Source organism: Lissotriton vulgaris, chromosome 6 (genome assembly GCF_964263255.1).
Source record: "Lissotriton vulgaris chromosome 6, aLisVul1.2, whole genome shotgun sequence".
Taxonomy (NCBI): domain Eukaryota; kingdom Metazoa; phylum Chordata; class Amphibia; order Caudata; family Salamandridae; genus Lissotriton; species Lissotriton vulgaris.
This window is the reverse complement of record NC_141694.1, coordinates 1,172,840,153-1,172,855,684: the sequence shown is the minus strand read 5'-3', so window position 1 is coordinate 1,172,855,684 and position 15,532 is coordinate 1,172,840,153. Positions and strand designations below refer to the sequence as shown.

The following is a 15,532-nucleotide window of genomic DNA, read 5'->3' as shown; positions in this document are numbered from 1 at the left end:
AGAGGCGTCTGAGGAAGGCTCACGCCGAAATCATCACGCTGTATCTGCCAAATAATAAAGAACCTCGACATAAATCCTCGTTTGTGGCTCCTTCCTTTGGCAAGTCTGGAGGTTGTTTTGGATATATATATATATGTATATATTACCTACTGGCAGTCGCCAGTAGGTATATATAGTTAGGACCTAGTTACCATAGGAAATCCCTAACATTCTATTGGGAATAACTTTGGCGCCGATTGAGGAATCTGCGTGTAATTTTCCTTAAATTTGCTCATCTACGCTCCGCTCCTTCCCTGAAAGTTTCGGGGGGATTCGTCAAGCGGGGGCCGAGAAAAAAGGGGGGTCCCAAAACGTGTTTTCCCCATGTTAATTTCCATAGGGACCTTTAGACACGGCTAAAGCCCGAACGGCTGAATGGAATTACACCAAACTTGGCAAAATGTTAGGGCCTGTTATGCAGATGTGCCATTGCTATGTTTGGTGAAAATCCCTCCAGTAGTTCTTGAGAAAATTGAATTTGAAATGTTTCAAATGGCATTTTCCATGGGACCTTTAGACACGGCTACAGCCCGAACGGCTGAACGGAATTACACCAAACTTGGCAAAATGGTAGGGACAGGTATGCAGTAGTGCCTTTTCTTTATTTGGTGAAAATCCCTCCAGTAGTTGTTGAGAACATTGAATTTGAGCAAATTATATATCTATATGCGCTCAACATTCTATTGGGAATAACTTTGGCCCCGATTGAGGAATCTGTGTGTAATTTTCCAGAATTTTGGCCAGCTCCGCTCCGCTCCTTCCCTGAAAGTTTCAGAGGGATTCGTCAAGCGGGGGCCAAAAGGGGGGTTCCAAAACGTGTTTTCCCCATGTTAATTTTTATAGGGACCTTTAGACACGGCTGAATGGAATTACACCAAACTTGGCAAAATGGTAGGGACTGGTATGCACATGTGCCTTTGCTATGTTTGGTGAAAATCCCTCCAGTAGTTCTTGAGAAAATTGAATTTGAAATTTTTCAAATGGCATTTTCTATCGGACCTTTAGACACGGCTACAGCCCGAACGGCTGAACGGAATTACACCAAACTTGGCAAAATGGTAGGGACAGGTGGTAGGGACAGGTATGCAGTAGTGCCTTTTCTATATTTGGTGAAAATCCCTCCAGTAGTTGTTGAGAAAATTGAATTCGAGCAAATTATATATCTATATGCGCTCACCATACGCACACCGTATGCGTACGGTACGCGTACCGTATGCGTACGTGCGCGTACCCTTACGTGCGCGAGCGAGTTTCTGATTGGCTGGCAGTCGATTGTCAACATTCCAAACTGTCCAAACCAGGAAGTGTTGGCCACCATCTTGTTTTTCAGGAGAACTGAGGCACAAGAGCGCCCAAAACAAGAGTGGAAAACACAAAAAGGGGGCAGAGTAGAGACCCCCCAACCCTCTAGCCCTTCTCAGGGGGTTCCAGAAGGACCCCCAAGGGCAAAAAAAAAAAAATCGAAAAAATCGAGGGGTACGCACACCGTACGGTACGCGTACCGTGCGCGTACCCCGTGATTTAAAAAAAATAAATTTCTCTGCACTTGGTGGTCCTTCTGGGACCCCCTGAGGAGGGTTAGGGGGTCAGGGGGTCTCTACCCTGCCTCCTTTTTGTGTTTTCCACTCTTGTTTTGTGCTCTCTTGTGCCTCACTTCTCCTGAGAAACAAGATGGCTGCTCAGGTGGTCCCAGAAGGATAATAACATATATAAACGTTATCCGCTAATAGAATTAGCATTTACAAAACCTTTGAAATTTATTGAAAAAAAATATAGGTTTTACGCCTGATATAGTTCGGAATTAGCATTTAAAAAACCTTGCAAATTCACTGAAAAAAACCATAGGTTTCAGGCCTTATATAGTTAGTAATTAGCATTTAAAAAACCTTGCAAATTCACTTAAAAAACCATAGTTTCAGGCCTCATATAGTATTATAGTTAGGAATTAGCATTTAAAAAACCTTGCAAATTCACTTAAAAAACCATAGGTTTCAGGCCTTATATAGTTAGGAATTAACATTTTAAAAACCTTGCAAATTCACTTAAAAAACCCTAGGTTTCGGCCTTATATAGTTAGGAATTAGCATTTAAAAAACCATTGAAATTGCTCCTATATAGTTAGTTGTACTAACTATATTTCGCGCACCCGCAATCCACTGCTGATGATGTCACATATTACATCATTCATGACATGGTCAGTGACATCACTGATGACATCACTGATGACATCTCAAATGACATCACTGATGACATCTCATTTGACATCACTGATGACATCGTCCAGTGAATGTGTGTTTCTGTAAAGTTTAAATATGTTTTACATATTGAAGAATGAGTGGATGTATAGCCAGAGCGTTAATATTACAAAACTGGAAGATCTGTATCGTCGTTTGCGTCATGGTTATGCAAGTTACAGTGGGTAACATGCATAACGCTCTGGCGACCAACACGGCCGTAAATACAATCTGCTGGTGCCGTAAAGAGACATCTAAGCGCTGTGATACTAGTCCGAATAGAGTCTAGGAAGGGTCTGGGCATAGATCAATGTGGAGCTGTTGTCTTAGAAACCCGAAGACCTGCTCCCAGATAGAACGAAGATGTGAACAGGTGCGAGACATATGAATCCAATCTCCTTTGGGAAAGGGGCCTTTAAAACAGCATGCTGATGTTGCCGGATACATCTTGTGACGACGTTCCGGTGTATAATAGGGCACCCTTTTGCTAAAGAAGGCCATTATTTTGAAGTTAGCCGTGCGAATTGTTCTAGTAGTTTGAAACAAGGTTGAGGAGAGGGAAAGTTCAGTTCAGTGGAGCCTGTAATGAGGATGAAGTGTGGTGCAGGCACACACATGCACACTGTGTTACACAAAAGCACACACACTCACATCCATCCATTCACAAGCATGCATACATATACCCATCATTCACAAATACACAAGCACACACCGATTCACAGTATACAAGTGCACATACACATACATTCAAACATACACACGTGTTCGACATTCAATAAGGACTTACCTGCTGCGATGGTGACATTGGGTGGAGGGGGGGAGAAGCGAAAGACTCAGTGCTTCCTGGAAGCTTCGGGAAGGAAGGGACTGATGGAAGATCCTGCTGCCTCTTCTCATTGGGTGACCTTTTCATGGGCCAGCCAATGAGAGAAGGACCTTTCCTACCTCATCATGTAGTGGGATGGGGTCAGTGAGAGTTGCTGACCCCACACCACTCTGTAATGAGGTGTCACTTATTGACAGTCAACCTTGGACACTTCAAGGCTTAAAACTAAAGCGGCCAGGTCTGCTCTATGGTGAAGCGGCCCCTCATCAGGAAGGGGAGGCACTATAGGGGCTTTCAGGGCTGAGGAGGTCATTCCCGCATGGCTGTGAAATCATGTGATAAGAGTGACTGTCAGGATGACCTTTGCTCATTCTTCATAATAAATAATAATAATAAATAAAGGGATACTTGTAAAGCGCACTGTTACTCTACCCGAGTGTCCTGGCGCTATAGACCGCTGGGGAACCCGTCCTGGTTTTCCCTGTGAGATGGTCCCTTACTGGGTATCTCCAGGGTGAAACCAGGCATCCCCGGCATCTGTGGGGGGCCGTTGTGGAGATGAGGTAAGCTTAATGCCCAGAGTTGCCGAGTGTGTTCCCTGGTTAGAGTAGGCACTGAGGCGAGAATTATCGAGTCCGTTGACCCTGGTCCAAGACCCTGCCGCGTCGGGAATTGAACCCTGGTCCCAGGCCGTTCTCTGCTTACAGGTCTGCCGCCTCTATCCAGTGAGCCACACCACCCCACCCCTTTGCAAAAGACTGGGGTCCCTCCACCCTTAATGATGGGCTGCTGCTAGTGCTGTTATCAATGTAGAGCAAGATAAGGCATTGTTTATGCAAAAGAGGATAGGGAGATAATGTAAAACAGTGTTAGGCACATATGACATGGCATTTAGACACACAACTACTTCCCTGCTGGATCTGCAGATTGTGATGTCATCATTCAAGCAGGAAATCGTGGACGCAATGAAAAGCAAACACATTTCCATCCACATTCTATTCCAAGAGGTACAACAACGTGGATAGTATGCAACAGGTACAACAACATAGCCACTCAACATGGCCACCACTAGCACATCACACAAAGCACTGTAACTACAATGTCTACAAGGGTGTCGCACAAAACGTATGCCATGCAGGCAACATAGAAATCACCCTCACCCCATGAGGACCTTGAAGTGCCCATCAAAGAAATGCACAACTTCCTGCAAAGTAATTAGATGATAATGCCAAGCACATCTTATCGCACAAACCGACATGCTAGAGCATACTCATCAGTTAAGTACACCGTGGCAAACACCCGCCACATCAATAATGTACCCCGCGTCAGTCCAACACCTTATGTCAATCTTCCTGTCATGCTGGCAAGCATAGGGACCATCAAACTGAAGAACGATGTGTGGTGCTGATTCTTCTATGCGATCACTTATAGCTCCATGATACGACACCTGTAGCCACGCCCCCAACCATAAATAAAATACACAGATTTTGAACTGAACAGAGCAATATATATGTGGCTGTGCACTGTTTGCACATAGGGGAAAAAAGCATCCTGGCTCATACACAGACAGTCATGCGTATCTGGCTGTTGGCGTGCATTCGGTGAGGGCCCTAGTAGGCCATTCTTGTGGCGTCCATGAAGTCCGCAGTGGTTGAGGATGGAAAGTTCCTAGTGCCTCCAACTCCAGCATTAGACCCTCACTACAGACTCTGTGGCAGTGCTTAATCGGGGTTCTGTCTCTGTATGATGTAAAATTCTGGGTCAGTTAGCAGATAAAGGCTAGTAGAACATTGATTAATGTAGAACCCAGACAGGCATTGGAAATCAATCTTAAGGGCCACCAATCACACGCTGTGCCTGTGAGTGTGACTCAGGCTCCACCAGAGCAGAAGCCATTCACCATCACTGCGGCTACTGTCACTCACAGACAGGCACCATTTCTTCAGCCAGAGTCTCCCAGAAGTTCATGAAGTCCTCCCAACAGGCGAGAAGTGTGCTGATTCTGACCAGAATGATTTGAAATAACTCTGATGACAGCTAAAATCATTAACAAATTATAATGAAATTTTACTGAAATCAATTTACAAATAAATCAACATTTACCTTTTGCCTTCATCATTGATGGGCATCTCATCAGTACACATTTTCATGTCTTTCGCATCTAGTATAAACATCACTCCCAAATGTACTCTACATCCTGATAGTGTGGGTCTCATTCATATATGCATGTATTCATTTAAATAGCAGGTGCTTAGGAAAAGCCTAACAGATGTAGGCTTTAACATGAGTGGTAAGGTACATTCTCATGTTATTTCCCCCAGATGACATCATGGACATGAAGTTTAGTCTTCTCAAAATCAGCAATTTGGATGCTATAAAATATCTGATCACTGCCCTCTTGGGGAGAGAATGTGGGACTTCGACTCCAGGGCAACAACAGAGAGCAGGTCACCTTCTAACCCTGCTGCATCAAAGTAGCCATGTCATAACAGACCTTCTGCAGAGACACAGAGTCGCGCAAAGGGATGCAAACTAAAGAAAGTTGTGGTTTGGGGATTACTTTCGGGTTGTCTAAAAGTAACACAAAGCAGGCCTTCCAGTACAACAGACATCAAACGCACAGTTTTGCACTGTGAGGCAAAAGTGTGCACGTGGCTCTAGGCAGCCTCAAAGAGCCTTGGGCCCTGGGAAGAAAGCACTAGTGCTGTGATCTGCACTCCTCCAGGACAGTGAGACAGTTAACGCCCCCAGTTCGATTCTTTCTTGGTAGGATAATGCTTCAACAGGACAGTGGAAATGTATTATTTAGAACTAGAAAGGGACAAAAGGGGAGTGGAATCTGTATTTCCAGTGCACACAGTATGGGCCTGATTGCACATTCTATGTGGTATACAACTGTTACAACGAAGTTTTTACCACGCACTACCATTACAACGCAGGCATTACCACGCATACCATTACAACGCATTGCGCTGGGGGGCGCTCTAGGATAGGGAATAAGTATAATTTTATATCCAACACCTTCCCTAGTGTCCACGGGGACTGGAGTTGGAATATAAAATTATACTTACCACTATCCAGCACCTCTAAGCGCTATGCGTTGTAACGGTATGCGTTGTAAATACTGCGTTGTAATGGTATGCGTGGTAAAAGTATGCGTTGTAACGTCATACATCCATTCTATGTCCATAGGATGTGGAAAAGATGTGAACTCTTTATTTTCTTTTTATAGCCCATGCATAGAGTGCAGAGGCGTTAGTTGCCTTAGTTGTTTGCGCTGCCCCAGCCTTGAAAATCTGGGGCAGTGTCAATAAGCAATGGGTGTTTCGGTGGAACTTCCACAGCAACACCCATTGCATGCCCCTTTGCCGCAGAGGATTGCCGTGGAAAGGGGCATATTTACAAGGGGGCGACAGTGCCAGCTTTAGCGCTGGTGGCACCCTGTGCGACAATGTTTGTTGGCGCACCCCCAATAACCAGCTTTACCAGCATTCTCTCACTAGCACCCTTTAACAGTGACCAAGTCTAGATAACCACTCTCTCTCAAATGTAATTCAAATCCAGTGTAGGTTGTCAGAGCACTTTGCATCACACACACATTACACAGAGACAATCAATCATACGTGTGTAAATCAGTGTATAGGAAATGTTACATAAGCCAAAGGACTAAAAGTGTAGGAGTCATATGTCATCCATACTGGTAGGCATTATAGTTTAAGAGTGCTTGGTGTGGAGAAGGGCAAACTCAGAGTCGAAAAAGAAACAGCATAGTTTCGAGTTTTCTTTAATAATAATAATACATTTCTAGCCAAATTAACCCTTTTTGCAACATAAATCAATGTTCTAATGTATACTTCGCAGTGTGTATGTAGTTCTATGATGAAAGTTAATAGCTCACTGTTCTATATTAGGACTTTGTTATAAATTGAAGCAACAAAAGGATGTCTCTTTTAAAAGCAGTAACCTGCTGATCTGTTTACATTATATGCACTCTGTAATCTACTTAGTGTCTTTGCAGCAGGCATATTAACCCTCTGCACTAACTTCAAATAAGTCAAAACCTCAACTATACAAAACCCCAATCTCTCTCCAGGAAGATAATTAATCACAGGAGTTATCTTGACATTTTTTTAGGCCTGGTAATTGCTAGAGGAAAGAAACTCTGCAGCAGGTGCTTTAAAAACATAATAAACTAGCAAACACAGCGCCCCCAGGAAGCCAGCACCCAGTGCGTGGCACCGGTCGCACCGGTCACACCGACCTAGAGCCGGCCCTGGCGGGTGTTATGCCACGCTAAGTGGCTTAGCGCCACCTTGTAAATATGGAAATGGCGCTACGCCACCAGAGCATCACAAAAAGTGACTTTCCGGTGGTGAATGGGGCTTGTAAATATGTCTCTTAGTTCATAAAAGAGCTTGTCAGTTTTCAGAGCCAGCACTTCACTCATTCACAGGAAGAAAATGTCCATGTCACATTGCTTATTATTCAGGCTCATATACCCTCTTGAAGTGTAAATACAATAAAAAAGAATGTGTATTCTCCATACTAACCTGTCTTGAATGAAAGTATACTGGATGGCATGCGACGGGTCATTTGTGGGTGTAGCCCAGCACTTTTCAAGTCGTATAATCAAATGGCCTGGGATCTATTCAGAAGAAAAACAATTTTTATTTCAGTAATTTATAGAGCACATCAGGACAAAGGCCATGTTTTGCTATTTTTGATTTCTTGATACAGTTCACAGGAAGTGTGTGAAGTGACCTGCTTGAGTCAGTTTACATCCTTAGAGATGTTCATATACAGTGGACTCGTGTAGAACTCGTCAGCTTCCCTAAGAAGAATGTTTGTGTGGAATATGTCTCAAGGTTTTACTTCAACCTGGGTGCACACCAACACCACAAAGGGCAATGCTAAAAGGCAATAGGGAAAGCCGGGTCACATGTTGAAGAGATGCAATCTGCACTAGGGCAGGAATGAACACCTCGCACTACTACGTAGACAGGAAAGTGTCACCTTCTCTGGAATAATATTCAATTTTACAACATGGCAAAGGCATCCCATAGAGTTCAGCAGGATCACCTGCTTTGCAAACCGAGCAAAAACACATGTAGCCTCAATTATCTTCAAAAGGACCACCCATCACAGGCACCTGAATTCACCGAACTTGGGGGCATATGTATGAAACGATGTTTTATTCGCAACTGCTGCGATTTGAAAAAAAACAGTGTTTGCAAAAAAAAATCGCAAAACGCGATGTATGAGACATTTTATCATCGCATATTTAAGGAATCGCAAATTTTGCGATTCTCAATTTTGCGTAACCATTTACGGAATTGCAAATTGTGATTCCTTAAATGCTATGTAACAAGCACTCAAGTTGTGCGATTTCTCCTTAAGAAATCGCAAATTACCACCAACTTCAAGTTGGTGGTAATTTGCGATTTCTTTGAAAAATGCGCATTTTGGCATTTTTCAAGGTGCCATGTGGCGCACATACATACCCTTAGGGCATGTATGTGCGCCAAATGCGCACACATGCTCATTTCAGGGGTGCATCAGAATGTCCTTATAACACCCTTGCGCCCTTGAAATTATTCTCAATTTGCAATTCGCAAATTGCGAATTGCAAATTGAGAATGACTTCCGATTCATTCCTATGGGCCTCCTGGCCCATAGGAATGAATGGGAAGGTATTCCTTAGTTGCGATTTCGCAATTTGCTCATTGCAATTAATGACTACCAAGAAATCGCAAATTATTTGTGATTTATTAAATAGATCCCGTTTTGCGATTCTCAAAAATTCGCTATTTGAGAATCGCAAAAACGGATTTTGATAGATATACCCCTTGGAAATGAAGTAAGTTGAGTGCCAAAATTTATCAAAACCACCTTGAATGTGTGTTGTGGATGCCGCCAGCACACTACTAGCTCTTCTGCACATATCTGTTGCCCTGGATTGCAAGCTCCCAATTCTTATGGGCCTTGATTAGTGCCAGAGTGAAAAAGTTATTTAGCCTCCTGTTGCAACGTCAAACTATTTAAAGTACAACCCACACTAATAGTAAAAAAAGCGGGGGAAATTATTCAAAAAGTCCTTGTTATACTTGATTTAATTGAAGGCCCTCAAGAGAATAATCATGAGGAAGACAAAGGCCAAGACTTCAAAATAATCTCTTTGCACTCTTGAAAAATTTGATGGAAAGCTACATAAAGTAGAAAGCTGGATGGACACACTGGAAACAAATAAAATGAATAAACGATGGATGAAAATAGAGAACATTCGCTAGACTGCAAAATCTTGGGTGACTGAATAAAGTATGTTCATTTAGATTTCTCAAAACAGATGAAATGAAACCATATAAAGAAACAGCTAGACAAGCAAATTTTCTGGGCAGCACCGCATCTACACAAACATGGCACTGCTGCTCTCTACCCAAGCTCTGGAGCACAATTAGGCTTCATAGCATTATAAACACACTTTTGCACCTTGGTGTAAAGGTGTGCGTGTGAGGAGTAGCATACGGTTTGTACTGGACGGATCTCCTCCTAGTACAAAATACTAGGCTCAAACATCTTTTAAAACTTTTTCCTCTTTGCAAGTGAGCTGTATAGTGCAGCACACATACTAATCTGTGGCTTTCTCAGGAAGGTATATTTTTTATGCAAAACACTGAATTACAAATGTATGTAGCATAGTAGGTGGTAGCATGGGAAGAAACATGCACCCATGGAGCGTTCCCTTGACGAAAGGGTATTGCTAGTAGGACCAAGCACTTTTTATGTTACTTTTAGACAACTTTCCAGCACAAAAAAACTATTTTCTGATGGAAAGTAAAGAGTTTATCAAGAATTTGCACCGCTTTGCATCTCTTTTTGTGACTTTACACCAGTGTAAAGCCTTGATAAATATGCCCCTATTTGTTTCATGAGGTCCACTCTCAGATAAAAAAAAAATCTTTAGATTCCAGCCTATGCTCTGTGTTCTAAAATATTTTAGCCAAGGCATGTGATTGAAGGGTGATCAGCAGTATAAGGCGATGCAAACATTACTCGTGCTGAAGAACCATCCTGATAACGATGTTATGTTATGTTCCATTATGCTATGTCATTTTTAGGTCTCGCCCTGCGATCGCAGGCCAAAGGCCTGCTGTCGCAGAGCGAGACTATTGTTATCATTCCGCTTTTCACGGACTCAAGGGGAGAGGACAACAGACTGTCACGCGCACGCAGCAACAGCCTGCCGGGATCAGGTCGCGCGCGTCAACACGCGCTCCGATTCCGGCAGGCTTTTCACAACACATGCCCAACAGACATACAGCCCAACCCCCCGCCGCGCATACACACACACATACAGAACCCCCCCCCCCCCCTCGAGCATACACACACGCGCACACAGAACCCCCGGCGCTTACACACACATCTCCTACCTCATCTCAGCGTGTCTTCTCGCTCCCTTGCCCCCGCTCCTCTGGTGCGCGCGCCGGCTCCTCTGTGGTGCAGGTCCGTGCTTGTTAACATGAAAGCGCCTGTCTAACAGGAGCAACAGTCTCCTCCAACTTGCTATGGTGGGCTGGGGCTCTTGATCTGGCTTCCAATCCACCCGGCATGCTGGGAGCTGCTGGCGCGCGTGGGACGCCGGGAGCTGTAGTCCCGACGGCCGCACGCAGTGACCTCACAGGAAGTGAAGCGCTGGGCAGGAAGCCGGGGGAGGGCATCTGAGAACCTGCTTGCTGCTTCTCAGTAGGAGCCGGGCAGGGGCCGCCTCGGGGCAGACAGCGGTCCAGCAGCACAGGGTGAGTGAGCCGGGCTCCCTGGCTGGCAGGGCGCGAGGTATGGAGGACCAGGGGTGGGCTGGGCCTCTGCTGCCCCTCCCGCCTAGGACTGCCCCCTTCTCCCAGGCTCAGGAATCCTTTGTGAAACCGAGGGATGGTCTGTTTGTGTTTACGAGGGCTAGTGTGACATCCACACCGTTATATGCACTGCACCCCTCCTGGCTAAGTCCGCAGTGGCATAGTGCCCCTGCCTTCTTGATTAATTCAGAGGTGTGATGAATGACAGCATCTGTCAGTGGCACATCCTGCCCTCCCTCCTTTAGCCAGCCTCCCTGGTGATGGCTGAGTACTGCATGACATGGGGCATATCATTAGCAACATTTAGAGTGGGGCTGTGGTCCTGCCTGCACCTCAGCCACTAGAAGGAAGGTGCAGCTCTTATTATCTTGAAATGTTGGTGGACTCCCAGAGGTGTGTGTTGCCTTCAAACATGTGTATTAACTAGCAATCAGCATGTAAAGTTTTAAAGCACTGAAGGCAAATGTATTCGTTGAAGTAAAGATAAAAACGTGCATGCATTTGTGAAAATGTGAATTGGGTTTGTTGAGAGGTCTCGATTTTGGGTCCATTCTCATAGTTCGAAGCATACTGTAGAAGGGAGAGGTGATCCCTAGTGACTGAAAGAATTAACTGTGTAGTTGCCAAAGTGTCAAATGTCATTTGACCTCTTCAGCAAGCTCAGGCGTGTCAGCCAATGGGACTATGCGTGTAGAAAAATATTACACCGATGTGTTTTCTGTGAAATCAAAGTCTCAAAGGCAAAGTGTGGTTGGCTTTAGTGAGGGGACTGCTTGTGTTGTCTGTTGAAGCGTTTGACTTTTGTGGTAAATGAGTAGCCTGAGGCTGATGCTTGGCACTCCCTTGGTGTGCCCTCCTTGCATGCACCCCGTCCTTCTCCACACAAACGTCACGGTGGGGCAAATCCAGGAGATAGTAAGAAATGTTTTTTTTTATTAGGGATTGCCTTGTTTTGAGAGGTTGCCCCAAAATGTTACAGTAATGGTCCGAGAAGTAAAAAAGAAGTCAGCAAACTGATAACATGAAATAATTAAACATGAATTATATAATATGAATGGAAGCTGTTTACTTGATGCACAGTAGAAACACAGTTGTCACTTATAACTTAAAGAGGCAGTGGATCTCATTCCATGTGCATCAGATAGAAGGAATGCTTAGCGTGTTGAGTTTTGAACTAGTGAAAAGTGATTTCTCACAGATATTTCGCCATTACACTGTGCCCTCACACACTGCCCCCTCACACACTGCCCCCTCACACACTGCCCCCTCACACACTGCCCCCTCACACACTGCCCCGTCCCTCACACACTGCCCCGTCCCTCACACACTGCCCCGTCACACACTGCCCCGTCACACACTGCCCCCTCACGCACTGCCCCCTCACGCACTGCCCCCTCACGCACTGCCCCCTCACGCACTGCCCCTCACACAGACCACTCACACATTGCTCACTCACAGTAAAGTAGTCCACACATACTGCACCCTCACACACACTGCCCCCTCACACATTGCGCACTCACACTACTTTTGGCCACACACACTGCACCCTCACACCCCGCACCCTCGCACACCTCGCACACCTCGCACCCTCACACACTCTCATTACACTGCCCCCTCACACACTGCCCCCTCACACACTGCCCCCTCACACACTGCCCCCTCACGCACTGCCCACTCACACAGACCACTCACACACAGCCCCCCTACACACTGGCCCCTCACACACTGGCCCCTCACACACTGGCCCCTCACACACTGGCCCCTCACACACTGCCCCCTCACACACTGACCCCTCACACATTACTCATTCACACTACTTTAGGGCACACACACTGCACAATCACACCCCTCACACACTGCCCCCTCACACACTGCCCCCTCACACATTGCTCACTCACACTACTTTAGGGCACACACACAGCACAATCACACCCCGCACCCTCACACACTGCACCCTCATACACTGCCCCCTCACACATTAGCCCCCACTCATCACCACAACAACATCACTCAGCGCCACCACAGCATCAATCTGTGCAACCATTCAACAACAACTGGTTCAAATATGTTCTCTCAATATTTCAAGCTTTATTACAAATGTCACAATTGTTTTTAATATTTCACTTCTATTCTTGGATTTTCATCACAATAAAATACACTGAACATAATCTTCACAAAAGTTATTTACAAAAGTTTAAGCTATTGCCATTATAAATTACAATAACTTTAATTTAAGTATTAATTATTTAAAAAAATAAAAACCATTGTTATTTGTAATATCAATACATCTAACTCACGTAAATACAACACATATTGCATTACAAATGCTATAGGTTGTCACATTTGCGAAAGGTATAACTATTGGCATTGTAAATGACAAAGCTATTAATTTCGCTATTTTCAAAACCAACACATAATTAAAAAAAATTGTCAGTTACAATACCAATAGCTCAAACTTTCCTAATGCGAGACCTATTGCATTGCAAATGCTTGTTTTATGTGTGCAATCCCATAGCACACTCGACCCAAGGATATCAACTCGCTGTAGATAAAACAATGTTGATGTAACACCACGTCAAATTACTTGTAAGAAGAAACATTAAAGACACTAATATGACCAACAGTAAGTGCAACGGTGGAGGCACGAATTTAGGAAGGTAGAAACAGCTAAACACTAGGGAGCATAATGGGAGACACAAAGAGGAAATGGATCATCACTATACATGACACACTATGTAGCAAGCTTATCATCTTGGGATTTTATGTAACAATTTGATGCATCATGGTATTTTTTTTTTTTAATCTTTTTATTGTAAAAACCAGCTCCATAACAGTGCACATCAGTTTACAGCAGAAATTCATTGGGAATGTAATCAAATCAAACATGAAAAATCCCCCCTTCGGTACCCGGTTCTGCCTACCCACTAAAGTCAAGTTCTTAAATGATCCCCCCACGTTTAACTAGTCACCTCCCTTACCCCAGACTAACTCCCCCCCTTAACAAACACCCACCCCCTCATGCTCCCTCCCCATCCGTCCCCTGGCATGATATGCGTTCCTGCATCCATTGTAGCGGTGCAATAAACCCCTAAAGTGTAGGGCAGTCCACTTCTACAGTACAAATAATACACACATACAAAATAACGTTGTCAGCTTGCAACTCTTTAGACCACCGCAGACCCTTGTTGAGTGTCCCTTCAGTCCCCCCTATACCGCCGCCATGCTGTCCAAATTTTCTCCCATTTCTTGGGGCAGCCCCGGCTTTCATAGATAACCTTCTCCGCCCTCTGACACCAATTCAGGTCTCGCTTCCACTCTTCCACCGTTGGCAATAAATCACTCCCCCATGACCCTACTATATTTCTCTTGGCTACCATACTCGCCAGGGCCAGCCATGTCTTGTCCCATTTCGGCCAGGTAATGTCTCCCGTCACTCCCAGGACGTGCCACCTTGCCTCCAGCAGGACCTCTGCCCCCACCACCTCCTCCATTATACCCGTCAGTCTAGACCAATATGCTCTAATTTTGGTGCAGTCCCACAATATGTGGAAGAAGGTGCCCTCCTCCCCGCACCCCCTCAGGCAAAAGTGTGAAGTCACGTACCCAATCTTGTACTGTGTTGTGCGTGGGGTGTATGATCTATTCAGTATACGCAGCTGTACCAGTCTGAATCTGGCAGGGATTGCCACCTACCAGGGATACTGCAGGGCCTCTTGCCAGTCGTCAATAATCCTATGTCTGATTCCCACTTTTCTCTCAGAGGTCCTCATGGGTCTGGGAGATTGTTCATAAGCTTTTTGTAAGTGAGGGAGATAGCCTTATCAATCATGGGATCTAGCAATAGCCTGTCTTCCAGCGGGGCATATTCAGGTAGCTGGTTACCTTGGCTCATGTGTGTGCGTATGGCATGTCGAAGTTGCTGATAATGCAAGAATTCTCCGTCCCCCATCTGGAATTCCGCCTGTAGGGTCGCGAAGTTCACTATGTCTCCCCTCTTCCACACATCTCCCAGTGTATCAATACCAATTAGGCTCCACTGCCGTAGGGCCCGTAGTTTAGCTACTTCTTGGCGGAAATTGCCAGCCCATAATGGCGTTTGTTCCGTAAGTTTAGCCCCCCATCCCAGTAGTTTTGTCGCCCGCTTCCAAGCCCCCACCACCGCTACTGTTTGAGGCAGCCAAGTCCGATCGCACCTTCCTCTGGTATAGAGAGCTGCTAAATAGGTACCGCTACCTAGGGCCATACGGTCCACTCTATATGCGGGTTCTTCCTGTGGGGCAAACACCTAGCCATTGATGTTAATCAGTTGCATCGCCCAACAGTATAGACGAACATCTGGGATAGCTAGACCCCCTATGGCCCTCGTTGCAATTTTCTAAGAGCTATCCTCGGGCAGCCTCCACTCCACAACAAGGAACGCTGTTCCGACTCTACTTTTCGAAAGATCTGGTCCGGAATAGGGAAGGGCGAGCCATCATTTTAAATAAGACAGCGCGCCCCATAAAGGAGAGCGGAAGGGTCTTCGAGTGTTCCACGTCACTGTGGAGTCGGTCTAGTTGGGCTGACACATTCAATCGGAGAAT

At 45.3% G+C, this 15,532-nt stretch overlaps 1 protein-coding gene across 1 annotated transcript in view; it reads right to left on the bottom strand.

Moving 5' to 3' along the window:
* Positions 1-15,532, bottom strand: part of LOC147708599 (alpha-tectorin-like) — a 230,198-nt gene that overhangs the window by 69,292 nt on the left and 145,374 nt on the right. Inside the window, exon 6 of the mRNA XM_086925366.1 lies at positions 7,650-7,744. Within this exon, the coding sequence (XP_086781492.1) occupies positions 7,650-7,744 (95 nt within the window). The remainder of the gene's footprint in view (positions 1-7,649; positions 7,745-15,532) is intronic.